This window comes from Ranitomeya imitator, chromosome 3, assembly GCF_032444005.1.
Source record: "Ranitomeya imitator isolate aRanImi1 chromosome 3, aRanImi1.pri, whole genome shotgun sequence".
In the NCBI taxonomy this organism is placed as follows: domain Eukaryota; kingdom Metazoa; phylum Chordata; class Amphibia; order Anura; family Dendrobatidae; genus Ranitomeya; species Ranitomeya imitator.
In genome coordinates this window covers 338,464,800-338,490,738 of record NC_091284.1, presented here as the reverse complement: position 1 = coordinate 338,490,738, position 25,939 = coordinate 338,464,800, and the positions used below count along the sequence as shown (strand labels likewise).

Genomic DNA, 25,939 nt, shown 5'->3' with positions numbered 1-25,939 from the left:
CCGGCTGGGCGCGTCCAATCAGCGAAGCGTGGTTCAAATCCCGCGCCAATTCGAGGCCGGACTGCGCCTGTCGCAGTGAAGCCAGGGCCAGCTCCAGGTTTTTGAGGGCCCAGGGCGAAAGAGTCTCAGTGGGAGCCCCTTTAACACATACCACGATTCATGATGCACAGATACAGCAGAGAAATATAGCACAGCCACGTAGAATATAACACAGCCCACGTAGCATACAGCACAGCCACGTAGCATATAACACAGCCCACATAGCATATAGCACAGCCACGTAGCATATAACACAACCAAGTAGCATATAACACAGCCACGTAGTATATTGCACAGCCCACGTAGCATATAACACAGCCCACGTAGTATATAATACAGCCACATAGTATGTAACACAGCCATGTAGCATATAACACAGCCCACGTAGCATATAACACAGCCCACGTAGCATATTACAACCACGTAGCATATAGCAACCACGTAGCATATAACAGCCACGTAGTATATTGCACAGCCACGTAGTATATTGCACAGCCACGTAGTATATTGCACAGCCCACGTAGCATATAACACAGCCCATGGAGTATTTAGCACAGCCACGTAGTATATAAACAGCCCACGTAGTATATAACAGCCCACGTAGTATATAACAGCCCACGTACTATATAACACAGCCCATGTAGTATATAACAGCCAATGTAGTATATAACACAGCCCACGTAGTATATAGCACAGCCCACACAGTATATAACCCAGCCCATGTAGTATATAGCACAGCCCACGCAGTATATAGCACAGCCCACGTAGTATATAACACAGCCTACGTAGTATATAACACAGCCCACGCAGTATATAACAGCCAATGTTGTATATAACAGCCCACGTAGTATATAGCCCTGCCCACGCAGTATATAGCACAGCCCACGTAGTATATAGCACAGCCCACGCAGTATATAGCACAGCCCACGCAGTATATAGCACAGCCCACGCAGTATATAGCACAGCCCACGCAGTATATTGTCCAGCCCACGTAGTATATAGCAAAGTGGGCATCATATCCCTGTAAAAAAAAAGAATTAAAATAAAAAATAGTTATATACTTGAGACCGCAGCATGGACCGGTTACCGGAGCGTTGCGAGCGGGAAAGGCCTGTTGTGGATTTGAGGGGCCGACGGACGGTGAGTATAACGATTTTTTTTTTATTATTATTTTTAACATGAGATCTTTTTACTATTGATGCCACATAGGCAGCATCAATAGTAAAACGTTGGTCACACAGTGTTAATAGTAGCGTTAACCGAGTGCGTTACACCGCGGCATAGCGCGGTCGGTTAACGCTGCCATTACCCCTGTGTGAGCGGTGACCGGAGGGGAGTATGGAGGAGGCACTGACTGCGGGGAGGAAGGAGCGGCCATGTTGCTGCCGATCTGTGCCCGTCGCTGATTGGTTGAGGCAAAACAGCCACAACCAATCAGCGACTTGGATTTCCATGATAGACAGAGGCCACGACCAATGAATATCCGTGACAGACAGAAAGACGGAAGTGACCCTTAGACAATTATATAGTAGACTAGATGGTGGCCCGATTCTAACGCATCGGGTATTCTAGAATATGTATGTATACAGCAGCCACATACTATATTAGCACAGGCCACGTAGTATACAGGAGCCATGTAGTATATAGCATACAAATAGTACGTGGCCTGTGCTATATAGTATGTGGCTGCTATATACATACATACATACATATTGTAGAATACCCGATGCGTTGTATATAACGCAGCCCACGCAGTATCTAACACAGGCCACGTAGTATACAGCAGCCATGTAGTATATAACACTGACCACGTAGTATATAGCAGCCATGTAGTATATAGTACTGCCCACGTAGTATATAGCAGCCATGTAGTATATAGTACTGTCCACGTAGTATATAGCAGCCATGTAGTATATAGTACTGTCCACATAGTATATAGCAGCCATGTAGTATATAGTACTGTCCACGTAGTATATAGCAGCCATGTAGTATATAGTAGCCATGTAGTATATAGTACTGTCCACGTAGTATATAGCAGTCATGTAGTATATAGTACTATCCACGTAGTATATTGCAGCCATGTAGTATATAGTACTGCCCACGTAGTATATAGCAGCCATGTAGTATATAGTACTGCCCACGTAGTATATAGCAGCGATGTAGTATATAGTACTACCCACGTAGTATATAGCAGCCATGTAGTATATAGCAGCCATGTAGTATATATTACTACCCACGTAGTATATAGCAGCCATGTAGTATATAGTACTGCCTACGTAGTATATAGCAGCCATGTAGTATATAGTACTACCCACGTAGTATATAGCAGCGATGTAGTATATAGTACTACCCACGTAGTATATAGCAGCCATGTAGTATATAGCAGCCATGTAGTATATAGTACTGCCCACGTAGTATATAGAAGCCATGTAGTATATAGTACTGCCCACGTAGTATATAGCAGCCATGTAGTATATAGTACTGCCCACATAGTATATAGCAGCCATGTAGTATATAGTAATGCCCACGCAGTATATAGCAGCTATGTAGCCCACGCAGTATTTAGCAGTGTGGGCACCATATCCCTGTTAAAAAAAAAAAAAAAAAGAATTAAAATAAAAAATAGTTACATACTCACCCCTGGGATCCAACGGCGCCGTGGCGATGGGCGCGCGGCTGCCGCCATCTTCCGTTCCCAGGATGCATTGCGAAATTACCCAGAAGACCGCTAAGTCTTTTGGGTAATTTCGCAATGCATCGCTGGGAACAAAAGATGGCAGCAGGCGCGAGCGGCTCGGCGGACTACGGAGGGTGAGTATAACAGGTTTTTTGTTTTTTTATTACGGTATTTTTAACATTACATTTTTGTATTATTGATGCCGCATAGGCAGCATCAATAGTAAAAAGTTGGGGACACACAGGGATAATAGCGGCGGTAACGGAGTGCGTTACCTGCGGCATACCACGGTCCGTTACTGCCGGCATTAACCCTATGTGAGCGGTGACTGGAGGGGAGTATGCGGGCGCCGGGCAGTGACTGCGGGGAGGAAGGAGCGGCCATTTTCTTCCGGATTGTGCCCGTCGCTGATTGGTCGTGGCTGTTTTGCTGCGACCAATCAGCGACTTGGATTCCATGACAGACAGAGGCCGCGACCAATGAATATCCGTGACAGACAGAAAGACAGACAGAAGAACAGAAAGACTGAAGTGACCCCTAGACAATTATTTAGTAAATGATGTACAATGACTGAATGATAAATTCTTGTAAAGCATGACTTTGTAAAACAATAAAAAGTTTATGGTTAAAAAAAAAACCTGTTTAATAAAGTTTTGAAACTACACCATCTGGCCATCTATCTCCATCAGCAGTGCAATAAGAGACACGTCAACCGGATTCTTACAAGTAGCCTGAGCACAGCAGACATAAGGGTGATTACGGTACATCTCGCACACTGAGATCTGCTCTAAGCTATGCTATGGTGGGGTTTGCGGTCTTCTTTCTCTAGTGTGTTGCTGCCTACTTATAATATAGTGACTTATGATTGGTCAACATCATACAGGAGGAAAAGTACATGTCCTCAGTGAATGCACCCACTTAGACTTGAAAAAGTAAACTCATTAGGTGCAAAATGCTTTGATTGCTAATATCACTGGAATGGAAAGACAAATTTAAAAAAACAAAAAACAAAAAAACAAAAAGCAAAACGTATAGTCCGCTCTTCAAGAGCAATTACATTATATACCCAGTTTAAACATGAAACATTTTGTGAAATGTGCACTTTAAAAAAGACTTTTCAGGTCTTCATTTTTTAATGTTTATGTTATCAGGTAATAAGGCTTATTTATTCAGAATGCTTTATGCAAACTACTACTAGCCCAAACAGTGTCAGAATGACTCCTATTTCTGAGACCTAGGCTATGTGACAGGAAGGATTTTGTGGCTTCCAATGTTTCCCAACTGGATACAGTCACTAAATGCTCCTTTTTAGGGAGTGTATGAAGGAGTTTCTCTTTTCTTCTATCGATTTCGAAGAGTTTTGGAGGAGATTTTTTTCCGTAACTGTGCTTTGTAACCTTTTGATTAGACAGTACAGGATCTGCTGTGACATGTACATTTTAATTTAAATTTTTACCAGACATTTTTGCAGGTCTCATCAGGAAAATAAAAGCTAAAAAACACCTTACAAAAACAATAAAGTGGATTTCTTGAAGAAATGAATAATAAGAGTTTTCCAGCTTTGGAGCAGTTTTTGAGGAGGATTTTGGATAGAGGGTCCGCTCTAGAGACTCCTCAAAAACTGCTGCGTGAACAGTCATCCAATATGACATGAGATTACACTTCCTTCAGCCAGCATGGAGATCAGGAGCAGAGGCGCACTCAGCAGCAGATGAGATCCAAACATGGACTAAATAGCTCTAGTTCACATCTCTAATACAGGATATGTAACAAATGTGCTATTGTTGTGACTCCCACAAAAATGGGGGTCCTGTGTTCTCCATCTGAAATGAGCATAAGTTACATATGCACCCAAACTAGGGTCGCTCAAACACGCCCCGTTATTGATAGGTTCAGCCAACACTCTAATGTGTATGGTGGCGCCGATCAACTAATCGTTGAGAAAGAGGTCGACAGGGAATGTCTGATTTTGAACTGCCAAATGCATTGCTGTCCTGCAGAGAAGCCGCCAGCAATCTTTTCATAGAAAACACAGGAGAGTTTGGCAGAGTGAGCACTTATGTGTATGGGAAAGACGTGACCTTTTGGTTGAATAAGGTGTATGGACAGTTTAAATGGGTTGTCTGGTCTTATGCTACAAGTCTGCAGTTACTGTATGTGACTGAAGAATTGCGAATCCTCACAGCGTGCACACTGTGAGGCATGAGGATTCTCCAGGGGTGAGAGAGGGTGGTCATGTGACCGCAAGTATGTAATTTGCATACTTGCATCCATATTCCGACTGGATTGTACCCGGCCTTGATCACACTTGCATCTAAATCAGCAAGTGACCGCATGTATGCAAATCACATACATGGGGTCAAACGCCAACCACTCACGGCATCCAGGAATCCTCACATCACAGAGTGACTGCAGGCTTGTAACTTAAAACCAGACAACCCTTGTTATATCTGCACACACAGACTAGGAGACTGAGCGCACCCTCCATTAGTCCCAAAAACAATAAATAGTGCCCTAGTCAGCATATGTGACTACTGCAACAATTAAAAAGGGGACATAAGGGAGCCTGCTCTCATGATCAGTTAGGGTGCCAGTGGTGGCTACATGAGCAAGACTGTTTAATGGCCAAACTACAACCTTATGAAGGTCATGACATTTATTTTTCAGATCATTTATGGCTTCCCATTTGATTAAAATTTCTATGAAAAACACAGAAGCCAATTCATCATTCCTTTGGTCCCGTCTTTTGTCTAGTTTTGAGCCTGATTTTTTAATTAGCTTTCCATACATCTTTTCACTTAGGCATTTTTTAAAGTCACCGTTACATGTATTTCTTTTTCTTCTGATTTCAGTTTGCCACTGCCAGCAAAATTTTAGTTTTCCAGATATTTTTGCCTGTTTCACGATTTGCAGCTTTTCAAATAGTTACAACATTTTACAGAAATGTACTGCAGTCTGACTGCAGACTTGTGATTCTCCATGTAGCATGTATACTGTGCGATGCCAAGATTCTCCGGTGCCGAGAGTGTAACTGCAAGCATGCGATTTGCATACATGCGGTCACGTGCCGACCAGACTTGTGCGGCCTCACTCAATGCAAGGCAATTAAGCAAGACTGGACATGTCAAGTCGGAATGTGGCAGTCAGTATGCAAATCACCCTGGCAACCCCTTTGAAGACTTTTTCACTTTGTGCCAAATTCAAGAACCACGTGCTCCATTTTTGAACAAATTTGGCTCAAAAACGGTTTTGAATATCACTAGACAAAAAATAAGTGACTTAAAAAAACTCTAATCTTTCTTCACCTATCATATACAAAGAGTTAATCTATACAAGTTTTTTCTGGTCTACTAGACATATAATTAGACAAGCTTTCTCAATATAAAGATATTTTATGGTCATGTTTTACCATGAGACAGTACAGACAAATGATATAACTACAACTACACCCTTATGCTATTCCAATAATGCAGATGAATATACTTACTCCAAATGACGTAACATTTCAGTTGTGCTTTTTCCACCAACACAGTTTAGTGCCAATCGCGGACGTGGGCAATTCTGTAAGAAACAGATCAATGACTGCTGTCTCCTAATATAGCCATGATACATGTCCTCCAAACACTTGTTCAACTAACTGCCATCTCTTTCATCGTCTACATAAATGGCCAGCTTGACCAGGTGTTCATGTGTTTTCAATAAGCAAAGGAGAAAGCCACTGCCAGACACCTCAGTCAGCAGCTGAAAATATAAGAAGCGGGTACCATATATACTCGAGTATAAGCTGACCCGAGTATAAGACGAGACCCCTAATTTTGCAACAAAAAACTGGGAAAACTTAATGACTCGAGTATATGCCTAGGGTGGAAAATGCAGCAGCTACCGGTAAATGTGAAAAAAAAAAATAGATACCAATAAAAGTTAAATTACCGTATATACTCGAGTATAAGCCGAGATTGTCAGCCCACTTTTTTGGGCTGAAAGTCCCCCTCTCGGCTTATACTCAAGTCATATGCAGGGGTCGGCAGGGGAGGGGGAGCGGGGGCTGTGAAATTATACTCACCTACTCCTGGCGCGGTCCCTGCAGGTCCCTGGCTTCCCCGGCGCCGGCAGCAGCAGATTCTTCCGGTACTGAGCGGTCACATGGTACCGCTCATTACAGTAATGAATATGCGGCTCCACCTCCCATAGAAGTGGAGCCGCATATTCATTACTGTAATTAGCGGTAACGGTGACCGCTCAGTACAGGATGAAGCTGCAGCGTCGGGGAAGCCTGTACAGCGCCAGGACCAGGTGAGTATAAGGGGAGGGGGAGCGCTGCGCTGCGCGATAGTCACCTTTCCTCGTTCCGGGCGTCGATCTGTCTTTAGCAGTGACGCTCAGGTCAGAGGGCGCGGTGACGTGGTTAGGGCACGCCCTCTGCTGAACGTCAGTGCAGAAGACGGAGCCACACCGGAACAAGGAGCAGGAGTGCCGGGGGCCTGAGCGACGGAGAGGCGAGTATGTGATTTATTTTTTATCGCAGCAACAGCAAATGGGGCAAGTGTCTGTATGGAGCATCTATGGGGCCATAACGTTTGTGCAGCACTATATGGGGCCATAACATTTGTGCAGCACTATATGGGGCCATAACATTTGTGCAGCACTATATGGGGCCATAACGTTTGTGCAGCACTATATGGGGCCATAATATTTATGCAGCACTATATGGGGCCATAACGTTTGTGCAGCACTATATGGGGCCATAACATTTGTGCAGCACTATATGGGGCCATAATATTTGTGCAGCACTATATGGGGCCATAACGTTTGTGCAGCACTATATGGGGCCATAACATTTGTGCAGCACTATATGGGGCCATAATATTTGTGCAGCACTATATGGGGCCATAACGTTTGTGCAGCACTATATGGGGCCATAACGTTTGTGCAGCACTGTATTGGGCCATAACGTTTGTGCAGCACTATAAGGGGCCATAACGTTTGTGCAGCACTATATGGGGCAAATATCTTTATGGAGCATCTTATGGGTCCATAATCAGCATTTGTGCAGCATTATATTGGGCAAATGTGTCTATGGAGCATCTTATGGGGCCATTTCTAACCTTTATGCAGGATTATATGGGGCATATTTTAATATGGAGCATCTTATGGGGCTATCAAACTGTATGGAGCATTATATGGGGCTCCTGATTCAATATGGATATTCAAAAACACAACCTACTGATGTCTCAATTAATTTTACTTTTATTGGTATCTATTTTTACTTTTAACATTTACCAGTAGCTGCTGCATTTCCCACCCTAGGCTTATACTCGAGTCATTAAGTTTTCCCAGTTTTTTGTGGCAAAATTAGGGGGGTCGGCTTATACTCGAGTATATACGGTAATTGAGACATCAGTAGGTTAAGTGTTTTTGAATATCCATATTGAATCAGGAGCCCCATATAATGCTCTATACAGTTCATGATGGGCCCCATAAGATGCTCCAAACAAAATACTCCTCATATATTGCTCCATAAAATTTATGATGCGCCCCATAAGATGCTCCATATTAAAATATGCCCCATATAATGCTCCACAAATATTGATTATGGCCACATAAGATGCTCCATAGACTATTATGCCCCATATAGTACTGCACAAATGCTGATTATGGCCCCATAAGATGCTCCATATAAAATGTGCCACATATAATGCTCCATACAGTTCATTATGGCCCCATAGATGCTCCATATAACAATGTGCCACATATAATGCTCCGTACAGTTCATTATGGCTCAATAGATGCTCCATATGCCACATATAATGCTCCATACAGTTCATTATGGCCCCATAAGATGCTCCATATACAAATGTGCCACATATAATGCTCTATACAGTTCATTATGGCCCCATAAGATGCTCCATGTAACAATGTGCCACATATGATGCTGCTGCTGCAATTAAAAAAAAAAAAATTACATACCACTAGTTGCTGCCCGCTGCTCCTCAGCGTCCCGTCTCTCCGCAGTGACTGTTCAGGCAGAGGTCGGCATGCACACTAACACGTCATCGTGCCCTCAGACCTGAACAGTCACTGCAGAGGACGGGGAAGACGGAGCGGCAGTGGAACGAGGAAAGGTGAATGTGAAATACTCACCTGCTCCCGGCGTGGTCCCTGGCAGCTTCTCCCGGACAGGTGGTCTCCGGGCGCGGCAGCTTCTTCCTGTCAGAGGTCACTGGTACCGCTTATTACAGTAATGAATATGCGGCTCCACCCCTATGGGAGTGGAGTTCATATTCATTACTTTAATGAGCAGTACCACGTGACCGTTGAACAGGGGAAGAAGCTGCCAGCGCCGGAGACCATGGAACATGCAGGGACCACGCCAGGAGCAGGTGAGTATGTGACAGTCGTCGCTCCCTCTCACCCGCTGACCCCCCCTGCCGACCATGACTCGAGTATATACGGTATTTGACTTTAAACCACTCAATTCTTAGAGGTGGGATGCCCCCATACACATTAAGTGGTCACCAGTACTGATGAGCGGAAGTACTCATTACTTGGGTTTGCACAGAGTACTGTGGGTGCTCGAGTAATATGTGGGTGCTGGGACTCGAACAAGTTTCATGGCTATTGGACAGCCACAAAACTTGCAGGGATTACCTGACAAATGAGCAATCACCTCATGTTTTGGGCCGGCTAACAGTCATGAAACATGTGGGTGCAGGGACTTGAACATGTCACTCAAGGAACCGCAATACTCGGTGCATACCCGAGCACCCTTAGCAAACTTGAGTAATGAGCACTTGCACCCATCACTTGAGTAACGAGCACTTGCACCCATCACTAGTCAGCAGATCTCTGAAATCTGTTTTTCAACAACTTTTATGTGGCATTTGGGGGTATTATAATTTATGCTTCAGTCTCCAGATCAAATGTGGAGGTTTCTCTTACCTTAAACAGATCTTTCATTTCTGGCTTTCGCAGTTGTTCTTCAGTGATCACATGGTCGGCTCCTAATTCCCGAAGTCTTTCCACCAAGCTTTGGAGATCTGGCCTGCACATATTTAATGAGTTAGTTATGCTGATCATTTACTTTATTTTCAGGATATCCAACAGTATCTTTATAAACATACCTGTCTCGTACAACATTAATAGTAGTGATACCCAAAGAAGCTGCAATCTGTATAACAGCCTGTCCAACGCCACTGTTGCTGGCATTCTGTATTACCGTGTCCCCTGTGAAGGATGACATAAAAGGAGATTAATGGAAAATGCATTCTACCACATACAGTTGGTTGTTCTAAATATTTCCAGCTTGCTGCTTTTTACCTGGTCGAAGAGTCTCATAATCAGAGAGCAGTCGGTAAGCAGTGCAAGGGTTAACACTCAAAGTCGCTGCGCCAACCACAGATATGTCACTTTGGACCCGCACCAGGGCCTGCTCACTGAATAAGCCCTCTGTACACCATGTGCCTGTAAATCAATGGGCTGTTATTTTGGAAAATTGATTTCATTATTTTTCACCAATTTCGTTTCAAAGTGAAAATTAAACAAAAAATGAATGAATGATAGAATAAACAAAGAAAGGTGTAACAATGCTGTATGTGTGCGGCAAGACAAGACTAGCAGACTGGATAATATGCCTTCATGTGGATCACTGCTTCTGGCATATAGGGATGGGGTGTCTACAACTTAGTTTTCTGCTAAGTTGCTTGAGCGGTGAACACATGCAGCCATTTCGGTAACAGTACCAGGTTCCAATGATGTGGCTATGAAATACTGCTTCTATTTCATGGCCTCTGGCTCATTGGATACAATGTTCACAAGAAATCCAACGAATGCCCTTCCTCCACTGATGCAGAAAATGTATCACTACGATGTCGATGGGGCTTACCTGAGTGGAAGAAGGGACACTTAGATGTATCTCAATAACACCTACACACAAAGTGGCACAGGGTCTATGGGTGACCACGTGGGCAGACTAAAGGTAGAAACAGCATGTCTTAATTATCACAACAACTTCCGCATTACTACACTTATAAATTCTTTGTATCCTCCGCATCAATGCTTTGTTTTTTTTTTAATTTGTGTGGTATCTACTGTGTTTATACATTTATACTTAAAGAAAAAAAAAATACAAAATTTGCTTTTTTTCCTGGAATTTCAAATAAATAATCACTTACCCACTGAATCCGTGACAGCTCCTGTAATTGGCTCCAGCTGTCAAATGACTTATGGAGAACACTAGAACACTTATGGTTCTCGCAGGGACCACCAGAGAGGTGGCACTGGAGCAGCCGGAGATCCGAATAGGTTTTTTGGTTTTGGAACCTCCCTCCCTCCAGTTTTATTTTAAAACCAACCGACCTTTACTAATCCTCCCCAGGTCCAGTGAAGAGCCTCCACAGCTGTTTCCAATCTCTGCTATTGTCTGTGGAGCGCTGATGTCCCATGGACAGTGCTGCAGCCAATCAGAGAGCTCAGTGGCTCTGCCAGAGTTGACGGCACAAGCCGCTGAGCTCATTTCCTGGCTCCAGTGCTGTCAATGTGACGTCAGCGCCTCATATAATAACAGACACTTAAGCAGTGGCGGAGACTCAGCACTGGATCCAGGGAGGGCGAGTAAAGCACAGTTTGTTTCTAATAACAAACTGCAGCTGGGAAAAGGGGTTTTGCAAAACTGGAAATCCCCTTTAAGGAAATGTATTTGCCATCTCTATTTGTTAACATTCCATGCTCTACAGCATCCTTAATTTACAGAAAACTGTTTAAAGGTGTTATCTAGTGTTGCTAACTACCTGCCTGTTGTGCTTGGCACTAATCTCTGCCAGCTCAAGTGGTCATGGACTGCTCCTGATGGCAATTTTGAGGCATCTGGTGATGTCACGTAGATAGAGCCGCTTCTTCTCTTCTGCCCTGACAATGTGGCGTCAAGATCAATCAGCTTTCAAACATTATGTTGGCAGTGATCCCTCGTTGACAGAGTAACCTGGGAGAGGAAGAGTTTCTCTGTTGACAAGAGCTGACATGAAACAGCAGATCGACAGCAGGAGAGGTCCATGACTGCTCTGAGCCACCAGAGATTGGCACCGGGCACAACAGGCACGTAGTTTGCAACTACCTGCCTGTAAGTTCTTAGCCCCATAAGAAAAAATTAAAGTCCTGGATAACCCCTGTAATGTAACTTAATTATTGTATTTTGAGTCTCAGTTCCTCACCATTTTCAAGACTTTTTTTTGTGGTCAGTGAATGATGACAACGCTCCGGTCTACATTTAGTGACTGCACTACATACCAGGGCTGTGGAGTCAGTAAGCCAAACCGACTCCACAGCACTGCCTCACTTCTGAGCATGTACATAAAGTGCAGCACAGATTCGTCTCATCTAAAAGCAAAGATCCTTAGATCAGGAACAGGACAGCCATTAATAGGACATTTCAAAACTTTCCCAAATTATAATAAAAACATTTACAGCACAAACTGCACCCAATTTATTATATATTTTAGGAGTCTGTCCATATTATACAGACACTGACACTGACTCAGACTCCACAGCCCTGATACATACAGGAATAACTAGAATAAAGAAGTGGAAATATTTGTAACCAGTATATGTAATCCTCTAGGAGTTAAAGAAGACTTCACAGTTTTTTAAATAAATTTGTGTATATGGGTATGTAGTGTAAGGCAATTCCGCAACTCCTGCCGCGGGTATATCGCATGCAGAATTGGCATGAATATTCCCGCTAAACACTAGCGTTTTGCAAGCGTAATAAGCTTGCAGAATGCTAGCGTTTTCCAAGCAATCTGTAGCATCGCTTGGAAAACTGACTGACAGGTTGGTCACACTTGTCAAACATAGTGTTTGACAAGTGTGACCAACTTTTTACTATTGATGCGGCCTATGCAGCATCAATAGTACAAAGATCTAATGTTAAACATAATAAAAAAAATTAAAAAAATAGTTATTCTCACCATCCGACGTCACCCGATCTCAGTGGTGCACACGGCGGCTGGGATACTGTGTGCAAAGGACCTGGGATGACGTCACGGTCATGTGACAGCGACGTCATCCCAGGTCCTTCGCACACAGCATCCCTGGGAACGGAAGCCGCCGCGTGCACCGCTGAGAGGCGGGAGGACTCCGGGGGCCATCAGATGGTGAGCATATCACGATTTTTAATTTTAATTTTTTTTTTTTTTTAACAATTATATGGTTCCCAGAGCCTGGAGGAGACTCCTCTCCGCCACCCTGGGTACCACCGCACATGATCTGCTTACTTCCCGCATGGTGGGCATAGCCCCATGCGGGAAGTATGCGGACCAATGCATTCCTATGTGTGCGGAATCCCTGCGATTCCACAAATTAATGAACATGCTGCGTTTTTTTCTGGAATGCGTTTCCGCTCAGGAAAAAAACGCAGCATGTGCATACAAAATGCGGATTGCATTCTTTTAATAGGATGCTTAATGTGAGAGCTTTTCTTCGCAGTTTTATCGCGTTTTTATAGCGAAAAAACGCAAAAAAAATCCAAACGTATGCAAAAGAATAGGAAATCAGGAGGGGGCTAACACTTTTTTCACACTACTGTATGTCTTATAGTCTTCAAGTGTCATTTTTCTAGCCCTTCTTAGAGTTACTCTCCTTTTTTATTATTTTTGCTGTTTTATATCAAAGATGATATGTTTTGGAGATATCTTTGTAGCACCTTTTTCTTTTGGTGCAATTATTAATTTCTAAAAAATGTCTGAGGCAGATCTGTCAGCAGTGTTTACAACACAAACGGTACGTACTATGAAATAGATATCTTCAACCTCATGAAGCACATATACTTACAATGAAAATTAATGTCCGAATGGCTGTATAACCTAATATTAAAATGAGCATTTTATGAGCCCAGCTATAATCAGTCTTTGCCCATTCAGCCTGACTGTCAGCAGCAGCTTGCACTTGAACAGTTGGAAGGCTCAACAGCAGCAGAGAAGAAACCGAAGAGCTGTCAATCAGGCTAAGTAGGCAGAGATTGAGCATAAACATCCAAAGAGGAGGATACAGCCATTCTGACACGGATCTCAAAATTAAGTACACCAGGCTCATCAGATCTATTTAAATAATGTATGCAGGTCCTATTGTAAATTCTAGTGATCAATCGACTTTAATCTAGACTGATGTGTAGACAAGGTTCTAATGACCAAACTGCAATTTGTCTTAAAAGGAACCTGTCAGCAGTTTTGGCCGATATAAGATGCGGCCACTGCCTTTCAAGGCTTATCTACAGCATTCTATAATGATGTATATAAGCCCAGAGTCCGACCTGAAAGATAAAACAAGTTTTATTATACTCACCTGGGGGGAGGGGCAGTCCGGTCTGATGGCTGTCGCAGGTCTGGGTCCGGCGCGTCCCATTTTCTTGCACCGCCGCCCTCCTGCTTGCTTCACCGCTCCCCGGCATTGCACTCCAGCGCAGGCGTACTTCTCTGCCCTGTTGAGGGCAGTGTAAAGTACTGCAGGGCCTCTCTGACCTCTCCCAGCACCTGCGCACTGCAGTACTTTGCTCTACCCTCAACAGGGCAGAGAAAAATGCCTGCACAGGAACGCAGATGCCGGGGAGCGATGAAGCAACAGGAGGGCGGCGGCGCAAGAAGATGGGGGGCGTCGGACCCGGACCTGCGACACCATTGGACCGAACTGCCCCCCTGGGTGAGTATAATAGAACTTTTTTTTCTTATCTTGCAGGTCGGATCGGGGGCTTATCTACAGCATTAAAGAATGCTGTCAGCCCTGAAAGGCGGTGGCCGCATCTTATATCGGCCAAAACTGCTGACAGGTTCCCTTTAAATAACAGAAAATGTATCAAACATGCTTAGAAATACAGATCCACAACCACCGTTTACATCAAGATTTAATTGTGCGGAGATCTGAAGGACAACTGCATAATAGGCAAAGGAAAGATTTCAGATAGCTAGCTATACAAAGGTACACGGTGCACAGCCATGTCAACACACTTGAAAAAAAACTGTGTGTGCTCTTGGTCTTTCTATGTTTGGTTTAGTAGCATTACCAAGGTAAAAAAAAAAATTAGTGTTACTCAAAAAAAAGCAAAGAACGGTGACTTGTATGTAGTTTTTTGGTGTTCTCTTTTCTTTCCTACCTAGACCGGCATCCACTGGAATCACCCAATCACCAGGCCGAACTGAAGACACATGATTTCCAACTTCAGCTACCACACCTACTCCTTCATTTCCCCCTACTGTTGGTAGCGGAGGCAGCAGTGCATAGGTCCCTACAAAAGACAAACAAAATATTAAGTTTAATCCTTTAAATGTTTATTTATGTAAAAAGTAACTGTAAACCTTTAAAAATAAAAAAGATGGTCTTGATGTATCAATTCCCTACAACAATTTAAAGAGGTTGTCCACTATTTTATCACTGATCGGTCGAGGTACGACACCTGGCACACCCGCCGATCAGCTGTTCTCAGTGACGGTGGCCACCGGCCGGAAATGCTCAATTGTGGAGCTGCTCCGTCTTCTTGAATCAGCTTTCAAGCTTCCTTTATAACTGCTTCTAGTGCTCATAGCTAACATCTGCACCAATATGGCTAAAAGTCTAGGAACTGTCCTGAGTCTTCTGCGTTGTATTTTGCAATCCAGTCTATTTGAGCTGCAGATTCTCATCAGCATTCACTCAGCACCATAGGCATCAAATGCTGCCCCAGTCTCAGACAGTTTGTGTGCTCTCTGTTCATCTGATGCTACCGCTGCAGCCAATAACTACAGTAGCTGTAGTGATGGCATCTGACGACCCTGTAGTACCCAATGTAGCTCCTGCATATATCAGCAGAAGAAGCAACTAAACATATCGGGATAGTTCCACATCATTTTTATGACAGCTAAAATGATAACATGCTGCCAGACACTTTTCTTGCCATTTATCTTTGTACTGAAGGGATTAAAGATGTTGTCAACTACCAGACTCAGTTACTGGTTTTGCCATAAATGCTAAAGGATAATGTCCCGATAGATCCCCATGTACCTTTTCTGCCATTATTCATCTATATCACAGGTATCCTATTATCATAGGTATTCCTATGTAAATTACTCACTACACTTCCCATCATTCTTTGTGCTGGGCCAGTAGTGAGTACTCTCCCTAAATCTCTCCCACAGCATCATACAAGATAATGCTACAGATAACAGGAGTATTGCACAAAGGACCAGAACACCAACCCTCCCAATAAAGATTACCCCCACTTGTCCTCACTGACAGACCCACGTGACAAGCCCTGCACACTCCCATCAGGGAGGGAGAATCCATCAGTGGAAGCTGGAGATGTGCTCCTCACTGCCTGGTGTGGGCAGGGGCAGCTTTCTCTGCTTCATCGCTCAGTCTAAAATCTCGAATTGTAATCTAAGAAATGCATCAAGGGATCTTTCATTACATCAGGCTGTTCTCAGAGGAGGTAAAAAAACCCTACTACTGACAGATTCCCTTTAAGTCATATGAAACTGACATGTAAAGTAGTGGCCAGCCCCTTTAATTCTATTTTACCCATTTGTCCACTTCTATGAGTAGTCAGTTGTAGGACTGGCAGCGCAATAAACAATCAACCCACACTAGTTCATCTCACCTTGAACCATGTTTATGTCAGAAGGATTTATGGGGGCAGCCAACATTCTAACTCGGACTTCATAATTAGATGGAGAAGCGACTTCTATGTTCTTCAAGCTAGTGAATATATAAGACAACATTAAACATGCAGACAGCTAACCGTGTGATACACATCGCAGACAAGAATTATGGACAAAATGACCACAGATTTCTGCAGCAGTTTTTTCAGTGAACACTTTTAAGGGAATCTGTTACCAGGTTTTTGATACCTTATCTGAAAGCATCAGAATGTAGAGACAGAGACCCTGAATCTAGTGATTTGTCACTTATTGGGCTGATTGTTGTAGTTTTGATAAAGTCATTGCTTTATCATCAAAAGATCACTAGAGCTCCATATTTATAAGCTCTGTGTGCCCCCGCCCCAATCACTGATTGCATAAGCAGAATACTGCTAATCAGTGGTGGGGGTGGGGTTATACAGAGCTCAGCATTCAGAGAACTGCTAGGTCTGCAGCAGATAAAACAGGGATTTTTATCAAAACTGCAGTAAGCAGCCCAGTAAGTGATACATTGCTGGAATCAGGGTCTGTCTCTACACCACACTGTTCTTAAATGGGGTGGTAAAAACTTGGTAACAGATTCCCTTTAAAATAACATGCTGACTTTACTCTATGGGTCAGTATAACTGTGGTGACACCAGAATATATAAATAATTTTGAGTTCACTATTCGCATTATGTAAAAAGAGCTATTTAAACTACACAAATATACAATATTTAAAAATATGCAATTGTTTAGATATTTGAATGATCTTTACATTTCTTATCAGCACACATAGTGTACCTATAGGGAACCTGACAGCTGATGCATGCTGCCCAATCCAGCGGCAGGGTGGAAGAAGCTGCTGGGGACCCACTAGTCTGACTAGTCTACAGTGCTGCTCAGTCCCCAGCAGAGGCAATCGAGTTGTGAAGCATGGCAAAAGTAAAAAAAAAATGTTTTAAAAAATAAGAAAAAGATAAAAAAAATATAAAAGTTTAAATCACCCCCCTTTCGCCCCATTCAAAATAAAACCATTAAAAAAAAAAATCAAATCTACTATATAATTGTCTAAGGGGTACTTCCGTCTGTCCTTCTGTCTGTAACGGTTATTCATTCGCTGATTGGTCGCGGCAGCTGCCCGTCATGGCTGCCGCAAGCAATCAGCGACGCGCACAGTCCGGAAGAAAATGACCGCTCCTTACTTCCCGCACTCACTGCCCGGCGCCCGCATACACCCCTCCAGCCTGCCCTCACACAGGGTTAATGGCAGCGGTAACAGACCACGTTATGCCGCGGTGTAATGCAGTCCGTTACCGCTGCTATTAATCCTGTGTGACCAAGTTTTTTACTATTGACGCAGCCTATGCAGCGCCAATAGTAAAAACATTGAATGTTAAAAATAATAAAAAAAATTAAAAAATGATTATATACTCACCTACGCCGCCTTTCCCGCTCCTCGCGATGCAACCGGCATGTTCCGGTCGCACGGATGGTGTGGCAGAAGGACCTGCCATGACCTCACGGTCATGTGACCGCGACGTCATCACAAGTCCTGTGCGCCTGCGCGAAAAGGACCTGACGTGACGTCATATACTACATGGCTCTGCTATATACTACGTGGCTGGGCAATATACTACGTGGCTGGGCAATATACTACGTGACTGGGCAATATACTACGTGGCTGGGCAATATACTACGTGGCTGGGCAATATACTACGTGGCTGGGCAATATACTACGTGGCTGGGCAATATACTACGTGACTGGTCAATTTACTACGTGGCTGGGCAATATACTACGTGGCTGGGCAATATACTACGTGACTGGGCAATATACTACGTGGCTGGGCAATATACTACGTGGCTGGGCAATATACTACGTGACTGGGCAATATACTACGTGGCCATGCATATTCTAGAATACCCGATGCGTTAGAATCGGGCCACCATCTAGTATATACATATTTGGTATCGCCGCGTTCAGAATCCCCCAATCTATTAATAAAAAAAGGATTAACCTGATCGCTAAACGGCATAGCGATAAAAAAAATCAAAACGCCAGAATTACGTTTTTGTGGTAGCATTCAAACGCAATAATGGGCGATCAAAAGAATGTATCTGCACCAAAATTGTATAATTAAAAACGTCAGCTCGGCACGCAAAAAATAAGCCCTCACCCAACCCCAGATCACGAAAAATGGAGACACTACGGGTATCAGAAATTTTTTTTTTTAAGCAAAGTTTGGAATTTTTTTCACTACTTAGATAAAAAATAACCTAGACAGGTTTGGTGTCTACGAACTCAATGACCTGGAGAATCAAAATGGCAGGTCAGTTTTAGCATTTAGTGAACCTAGCAAAAAAGCCAAACAAAAAAATGATAATTACTTACCGGTAATTTGATTTTCCCTTCGCCATGACAGCACCGCACATGAGAGATGGTATCCGCACCCAGGAACAGGAAACCTGTAGCAGAGATATAAGAAGGGGGCGGCACCTCTCTCCTCAGTTTGTTTCAGAATATGCAAGGTAACCGCCTAATTAGTTCACATGTATATTCATTTTAACAAAGTCACTCTTATTCACCTTTTACCGGTATGTTTAATAAAAAATGTTCTCCCTCTTTTTGTGCATCACACAACCATCACCAAGATAGGGCGGGAATTAATGCGGTGCTGTCATGGCTCTGGAAAAATCAAATTACCGGTAAGAAATTATCATTTTTCCCCTTCCCCATGACATCACCGCATGAGAGGAAAAAATAGAAGAGACTCCTAGGGTGGGACAACAGCAGATAACACCTTTCTACCAAAGGCTAGATTTGAGAGTCCTAGATCTAGCCTATAGTGGCGGAAGAAAGTGGAGGGTGAAGACCATATTGCAGCTCTGCAAATCTGTTACACAGACGCATTCGCCCTTTCAGCCCAGGACGTGGCTATGGCCCTTGTAGAGTGAGCCGTTACACCCAGTGGGGAGTCTGGCCTGAGGAAGAGTAAGACAGTGAAATAGCCATACGAAGCCACCGTGCGATAGTCGATTTTGAAGCTTTTTTTTCCCGTTTGTCCTCTGGAAGCAGACAAAAAGGGCTGATGACTGTCGCCATGATTTTGAGATTTCTATATATTGGAGCAGGCAACATCTGACATCTAGACAATGGAAGGTTTGTTCTCCCTGGGATTTTGGATTGGCACAAAACGAGGGCAAAATTATTTCCTGGTCCCTAAAATTTTGAATTGACCTTTGGAAGGAAGGCCGGGCCAGTTCTTATGATTACTCTGTCCTCCAGAAAGATAGTATATATGGGGGATTTACAGAGATAGCTTGCAGCTCGCAGATACGCCGAGCTGATGTCAGGGCAACCAGGAGCACTGTTTTCAATGTCAAGGCCTTTACTGAAATAGAAGTAAGAGGCTCGAAAGGAGGAGAAGTTAAGGCATTTAAAACTAAAATTTAGATCCCAGGGAGCTACCTTGGGTAGTGATTTTGAGGGTTATCTGCAAATTTTTGGTCAAACAATGCACCCAGGGCAGAGACTTGCACTTTTAGGGTGTTAGTAGATAACCCTCTTCCCAGCCCTTTTTGAAGGAATTCTAGAATTTCTTTTACAGGGACTTTTTGGCTCGTATTGGACAACTGTCGTACCGAAAATTCCTGGAATTTTTCCCATATTTTTTGGTACTTGTCCGATGTTATTTTCTTTCTGCTAGCGAGCAAAGTGGTCACTAAAGGGTTTGAAAAACCTTTTTCAAGTAAGAGTCCCTCTCAAGTTCCAGGCGGTGAGATGGAGTCTGTGCACTTGAGGATGCAGTACTGGGCCCTGGTGCAGGAGATTTGGGATATCCGGGAGGATCCATGGGTCCAAGATAGACATGCGTCTGAGCCATGTGAACCATGCCCTTTTTGTCCAAAAGGGCGTGACAAGGATTAACCGTGCCTTGTCTTCCCGAATTTTCTTTAGGACTATCGGGATCAACAGAATTGGGGGAAACGCATACCCAAGGTGAAACTTCCAGTGGTGCAGCAGTGCATTTACTCCTTCCGGGTGTTCTTTTGGATTTAGGGAGTAGAACCTGTTTACCTTCCGATTTTTTCTTGTGGCAAACATCCACTTCTGGCGTGCCCCAGATGGCAGACTTTCCCAAATACTTCTTGATTCAGGGACCACTCTCCCTGGCGTACTACGTGACAACTTAAAAAATCCGCCACAAGATTGTCCGCACCTCTCAAGTGAGTACCCGATTGGGACTAAAGGTTGCTTTCTGCCCATCTAAACAGCTCTTTGGCTTCCGCCATCAGGGATGTTGATCTTGTACCTCCTTGTCGTTTTATATAAGCTATAGTCGTGCTGTTGTCGGACAGTATTGCGGCATGTCTCCTTTGGACTTCTTTCCCTGCATGAAGAAGTGCTCGCCTTACAGCTGTTAATTCTCTAAGGTTGGAGGGTGCTGCTCTCATTGAGGGTTCCCATGGACCCTGCAGAATTTGGTCTGACAGGTGTGCTCCCCAACCTAACAGACTTGCATCTGTGGTTAGTACCACCGGGTTTTGAATTGACCAAGGTACAGCGTTGCTTAAGTTTCCGGTGCTCAGCAAACACTTTAATGACTCTTGCACCCATGGCGATAGGAGAATCTTTCAATTTAAGTTGTATGGATCCGCTGCCTGTTCAGACAGGTTCTGCCATTGTAACTCCCTTGTATGGGCTTGCATCCACTGGACTGCTGGGATTGTCGCTGTTAGGACACCCAAGAGTGACATTGCCGATCTTACTGAGATGGGCTGACCCGACTGTACCTGCCGTATCTTTTGTTGAATGGTCCAGCTCTTTCTCTCTGGGAGGATGCATTCTTGTTTGACTGAATCCAGTCGGATCCCCAGGAATTCCTGTATCTGAGCTGGAATTAACCTTGATTTTTTGAAATGTATTATCCAGCCTAGACTGGTCAGCACCTCTAGCACTCTTGTGACTGCCTTGGCGCATTTTCCCTTGTCGTCTGCCACAACAAGAATGTCGTCCAAATAAGGCACCAGCAGTATATTTTCCTTCCTCACATAGGACGCCATTTCTGAGATTATCTTTGTTAATATACGAGGGGCTACTGACACCCCGAAGGGGAGACACTGATATTGTAGGGGAGTGGGGATTTGCGCAATCTCCACTTCCAATCTTAGGTATCACTGGTGTTCTCCGCAGATTGGTACATGGTAGTAAGCGTCGGTTAGATCTATTACTGCCATGTAGCAGCCTGGATTGAGTAGCCTTACTGCTGACTTTAAAGTTTCATTTTGAAACTCTCCACCCGGATATATCGGTTTAGCGCTTTTAAATTGAATATTGTCCTCAGTGAGCCGTCTGGTTTTGGTGTGAGGAAAAGGGTGCTGTAGAATCCCTCTCCTATTTGGTGATGTGGTTCCTTTATCAGCACTTCTTTCTGTAGGAGGATTTGGACTTTTTCTAGTGTGGCTTGGTTTTTCTTGGCCACCCGATTATCATCCTCCACGGCGGGGGGCTGAGGAAACTTAGTCGCACTCCTTCGGATAACAAATTGGTTATCCACTGTGAGGCGGGTAATGCTGACCATTGGTGGAGAAAATATCGAAGTCTTCCCACCACTGGATTCCTGGTGTCATTGAAGTTTGGGGTGTGATTTAGGGGAAGGCTTATTGAAGAGGAATCCCTTACCTTTCCTCCAGGGTTTTCCTCGCATGGATCTGTCGTCTGAGCGTTCCTGGCCGCCTCTATTCCCTGATCCTCGAAAGGACAAGCGAGCATCACTTGTTATCTGACGCTTTCTACAAAATTTCGTCTAACGCCTTCCTGAAGAGGTACTGACCTTTGACTGAACAGAGCTTTACTTTTGACTGAAAATGTGCAGCCCAGTTTTTTAGCCATAGTGCCCTGCACCCTGAATTAGATAGGGCGCACGCACGGGCGGCACATCAAACAGAGTCAATTGAAGCGTCCGCTAGGAATCCCGCCACCTTTTGTAAGGAGGGTATTGTCTCCAATAGCCTCTCTCTCTGGCATTTGTTTTATCTGTTCACTCAATTCTTCAAGCCACTTGACCATAGCACGAGCTGTGCAAGTGGCGGCTACCCCAGGTTTAAATTACCATGCTGACGCCTCCCAAGCGGATTTTAAAAAGGCATCGGCTTTTTTGCCGAGGGGATCTTTTAAAGCACCCATGTCCTCGAATGGTAGGGCTATCCCTCTAGATGTACTGGCGATAGCGGCATCCAGTCTAGGAGCTTTTTGCCATTTTTCACAGACCTCCTCATCAAATGGGTATTTACGTTTTAGCGTCTGTGGAACGGACATCTTTTTGTTAATTAAATTCAGCAGATTATCATGAAAAGGAAAAACCCTGCGCTTTTTCCCTTCTAAGCTACTAAACATGGACCGTGCGTTGCTCTCTGTGCGTTTCGACCCCCATAGTGGACCTGACCAGCTTAAGTAATTCCCCAATATTTTTGGATAAAAAAATAAGGGTGGCCATACTCCTAGTCTGAGGAGTCCAAGTCTGAGACATCAGAGGGAGTTAATTCTCCCGGTTCTTCCTCTAAATCTATATCAGGACTTTGGATTTTTGTAGAAGGATGGGGAGAGGTGGGCTTCTTGTCGGAGTTCACAGGGTACCACAGTAGCCTGTGGGTTTCCTTCATCCTCCGGTGTGCGTACTTCTACAGCGGGGTCTGCCATGCCTTAACCCCTTCCCGACCCATGACACCACGTAGGCGTCATGAAAGTCGGTGCCAATCCGACCCATGACGCCTATGTGGCGTCATGGAAAGATCGCGTCCCTGCAGATCGGGTGAAAGGGTTAACTCCCATTTCACCAGATCTGCAGGGACAGGGGGAGTGGTAGTTTAGCCCAGGGGGGGTGGCTTCACCCCCTCGTGGCTACGATCGCTCTGATTGGCTGTTGAAAGTGAAACTGCCAATCAGAGCGATTTGTAATATTTCACCTATTATAACTGGTGAAATATTACAATCCAGCCATGGCCGATGCTGAAATATCATCGGCCATGGCTGGAAATACTAATGTGCCCCCACCCCACCGATCGCCCCCCCAGCCCCCCGATCTGGCCGGTACACTGCTCCGGCTCCCCTCCGTTCAGTGCTCCGCTCCCCCCCGTGCTCTTGTCCGCTCCCCCCGTGCTCCAATCACCCCCCCCGTGCTCCAATCACCCCCCCTGCACTCCGATCCACACCCCCCGGTGCTCCGTTCCACCCCCCCGTGCTCCATTCCAGCCCCCCCGTGCTCCGTTCCACGCCCCCGTGCTCCGTTCCACCCCTCCCGCGCTCCGATTCCCCCCCCCCCCGTAGTCCCCCCACCGTGGTCCCCCCCCACCCCATCATACTTACCGATCCAGCCGGGGTCCCGTCCGTCTTCTCCCTGGGCGCCGCCATCTTCCAAAATGGCGGGCGCATGCGCAGTGCGCCCGCCGAATCTGCCGGCCAGCAGATTCGTTCCAAAGTGCATTTTGATCACTGAGATAGATTATATCTCAGTGATCAAAATAATAAATGACCCCCCCCCCCCCCTTTGTCACCCCCATAGGTAGGGACAATAAAAAAATAAAGAAATTTTTTTTTTCCACTAATGTTAGAATAGGGTTAGGGGTAGGGTTAGGGTTAGGGGTAGGGCTAGGGTTAGGGCTAGGGGTAGGGTTAGGGATAGGGTTAGGGTTTCGGTATGTGCACACGTATTCTGGTCCTCTGCTGATTTTTCCGCTGCGGATTTGTTAAATCCGCAGTGCTAAACCGCTGCGGATTTATGGCGGATTTACCGCGTTTTTTTCTGCGCATTTCACTGCGGTTTTACAACTGCGATTTTCTATTGGAGCAGTTGTAAAACCGCTGCGGAATCCGCACAAAGAAGTGACATGCTGCGGAATGTAAACCGCTGCGTTTCCGTGCAGTTTTTCCGCAGCATGTGTACAGCGATTTTTGTTTCCCGTAGGTTTACATTGAACTGTAAACTCATGGGAAACTGCTGCGGATCCGCAGCGTTTTCCGCAGCGTGTGCACATACCATAACTTTAGAATTAGGCTATGTGCACACGGTGCGGATTTGGCTGCGGATTGGCCGCTGCGGATTCGCAGCAGTGTTCCATCAGGTTTACAGTACCATGTAAACATATGAAAAACCAAATCCGCTGTGCCCATGGTGCGGAAAATACCGCGCGGAAACGCTGCGTTGTATTTTCCGCAGCATGTCAATTCTTTGTGCGGATTCCGCAGCGTTTTACACCTGTTCCTCAATAGGAATCCGCAGGTGAAATCCGCACAAAAAACACTGGAAATCCGCGGAAAATCCGCAGGTAAAACGCAGTGCCTTTTACCCGCGTATTTTTCAAAAATGGTGCGGAAATATCTCACACGAATCCGCAACGTGGGCACATAGCCTTAGGGTTAGGGTTGGAATTAGGGTTGTGGTTAGGGTTGTGATTAGGGTTATGGCTACAGTTGGGATTAGGGTTAGGGGTGTGTTGGGGTTAGTGTTGGAGTTAGAATTGAGGGGTTACCACTGTTTAGGCACATCAGGGGTCTCCAAACGCAACATGGCGCCACCATTGATTCCAGCCAATCTCGTATTCAAAAAGTCAAATGGTGCTCCCTCACTTCCGAGCCCTGACGTGTGCCCAAACAGTGGTTTACCCCCACATATGGGGTACCAGCATACTCAGGACAAACTGCGCAACAATTACTGGGGTCCAATTTCTCCTGTTACCCTTGTGAATCTAAAAAAATGCTTGCTAAAACATCATTTTTGAGGAAAGAAAAATGATTTTTTATTTTCACGGCTCTGCGTTGTAAACGTCTGTGAAGCACTTGGGGGTTCAAAGTGCTCACCACATATCTAGATAAGTTCCTTGGGGGGTCTAGTTTCTAAAATGGGGTCACTTGTGGGGGGTTTCTACTGTTTAGGCACACCAGGGGCTCTGCAAACGTAACGTGACGCCCGCAGACCATTCCATCAAAGTCTGCATTTCAAAACGTCACTACTTCCCTTCTGAGCCCCGACGTGTGCCCAAACAGTGGTTTACCTCCACACATGGGGTATCAGCGTACTCAGGAGAAACTGGACAACAACTTTTGGGGTCCAATTTCTCCTGTAACCCTTGGGAAAATTAAAAAATTCTGGGCTAAATAATTATTTTTGAGGAAAGAAAACGTATTTATTATTTTCACGGCTCTGCATTATAAACTTCTATGAAGCACTTGGGGGTTCAAAGTGCTCACCACACATCTAGATAAGTTCCTTTCGGGGTCTAGTTTCCAAAATGGGGTCACTTGTGGGGGGTTTCTACTGTTAAGCCACATCAGGGGCTCTGCAAACGCAACGTGACGCCCACAGAGCATTCCATCAAAGTCTACATTTCAAAACGTCACTACTTCACTTCCGAGCCCCGGCATGTGCCCAAACAGTAGTTAACCCCCACATATGGGGTATCAGCGTACTCAGGAGAAACTGGACAACAACTTTTGGGGTCCAATTTCTCCTGTAACCCTTGGGAAAATAAAAAATTCTGGGCTAAATAATTATTTTTGAGGAAAGAAAACGTATTTATTATTTTCACG

General features: G+C 44.7%; 1 protein-coding gene across 1 annotated transcript in view; it reads right to left on the bottom strand.

Moving 5' to 3' along the window:
• MECR (mitochondrial trans-2-enoyl-CoA reductase) overlaps positions 1-25,939 on the bottom strand; it is a 92,924-nt gene that overhangs the window by 62,023 nt on the left and 4,962 nt on the right. The window contains exons 2-7 of the mRNA XM_069756759.1: positions 16,335-16,432; positions 14,856-14,987; positions 10,034-10,177; positions 9,838-9,940; positions 9,656-9,758; positions 6,204-6,277 (exon numbers count right to left, since the gene is read on the bottom strand). Coding sequence (XP_069612860.1) covers positions 6,204-6,277; positions 9,656-9,758; positions 9,838-9,940; positions 10,034-10,177; positions 14,856-14,987; positions 16,335-16,432 — 654 coding nt within the window. The remainder of the gene's footprint in view (positions 1-6,203; positions 6,278-9,655; positions 9,759-9,837; positions 9,941-10,033; positions 10,178-14,855; positions 14,988-16,334; positions 16,433-25,939) is intronic.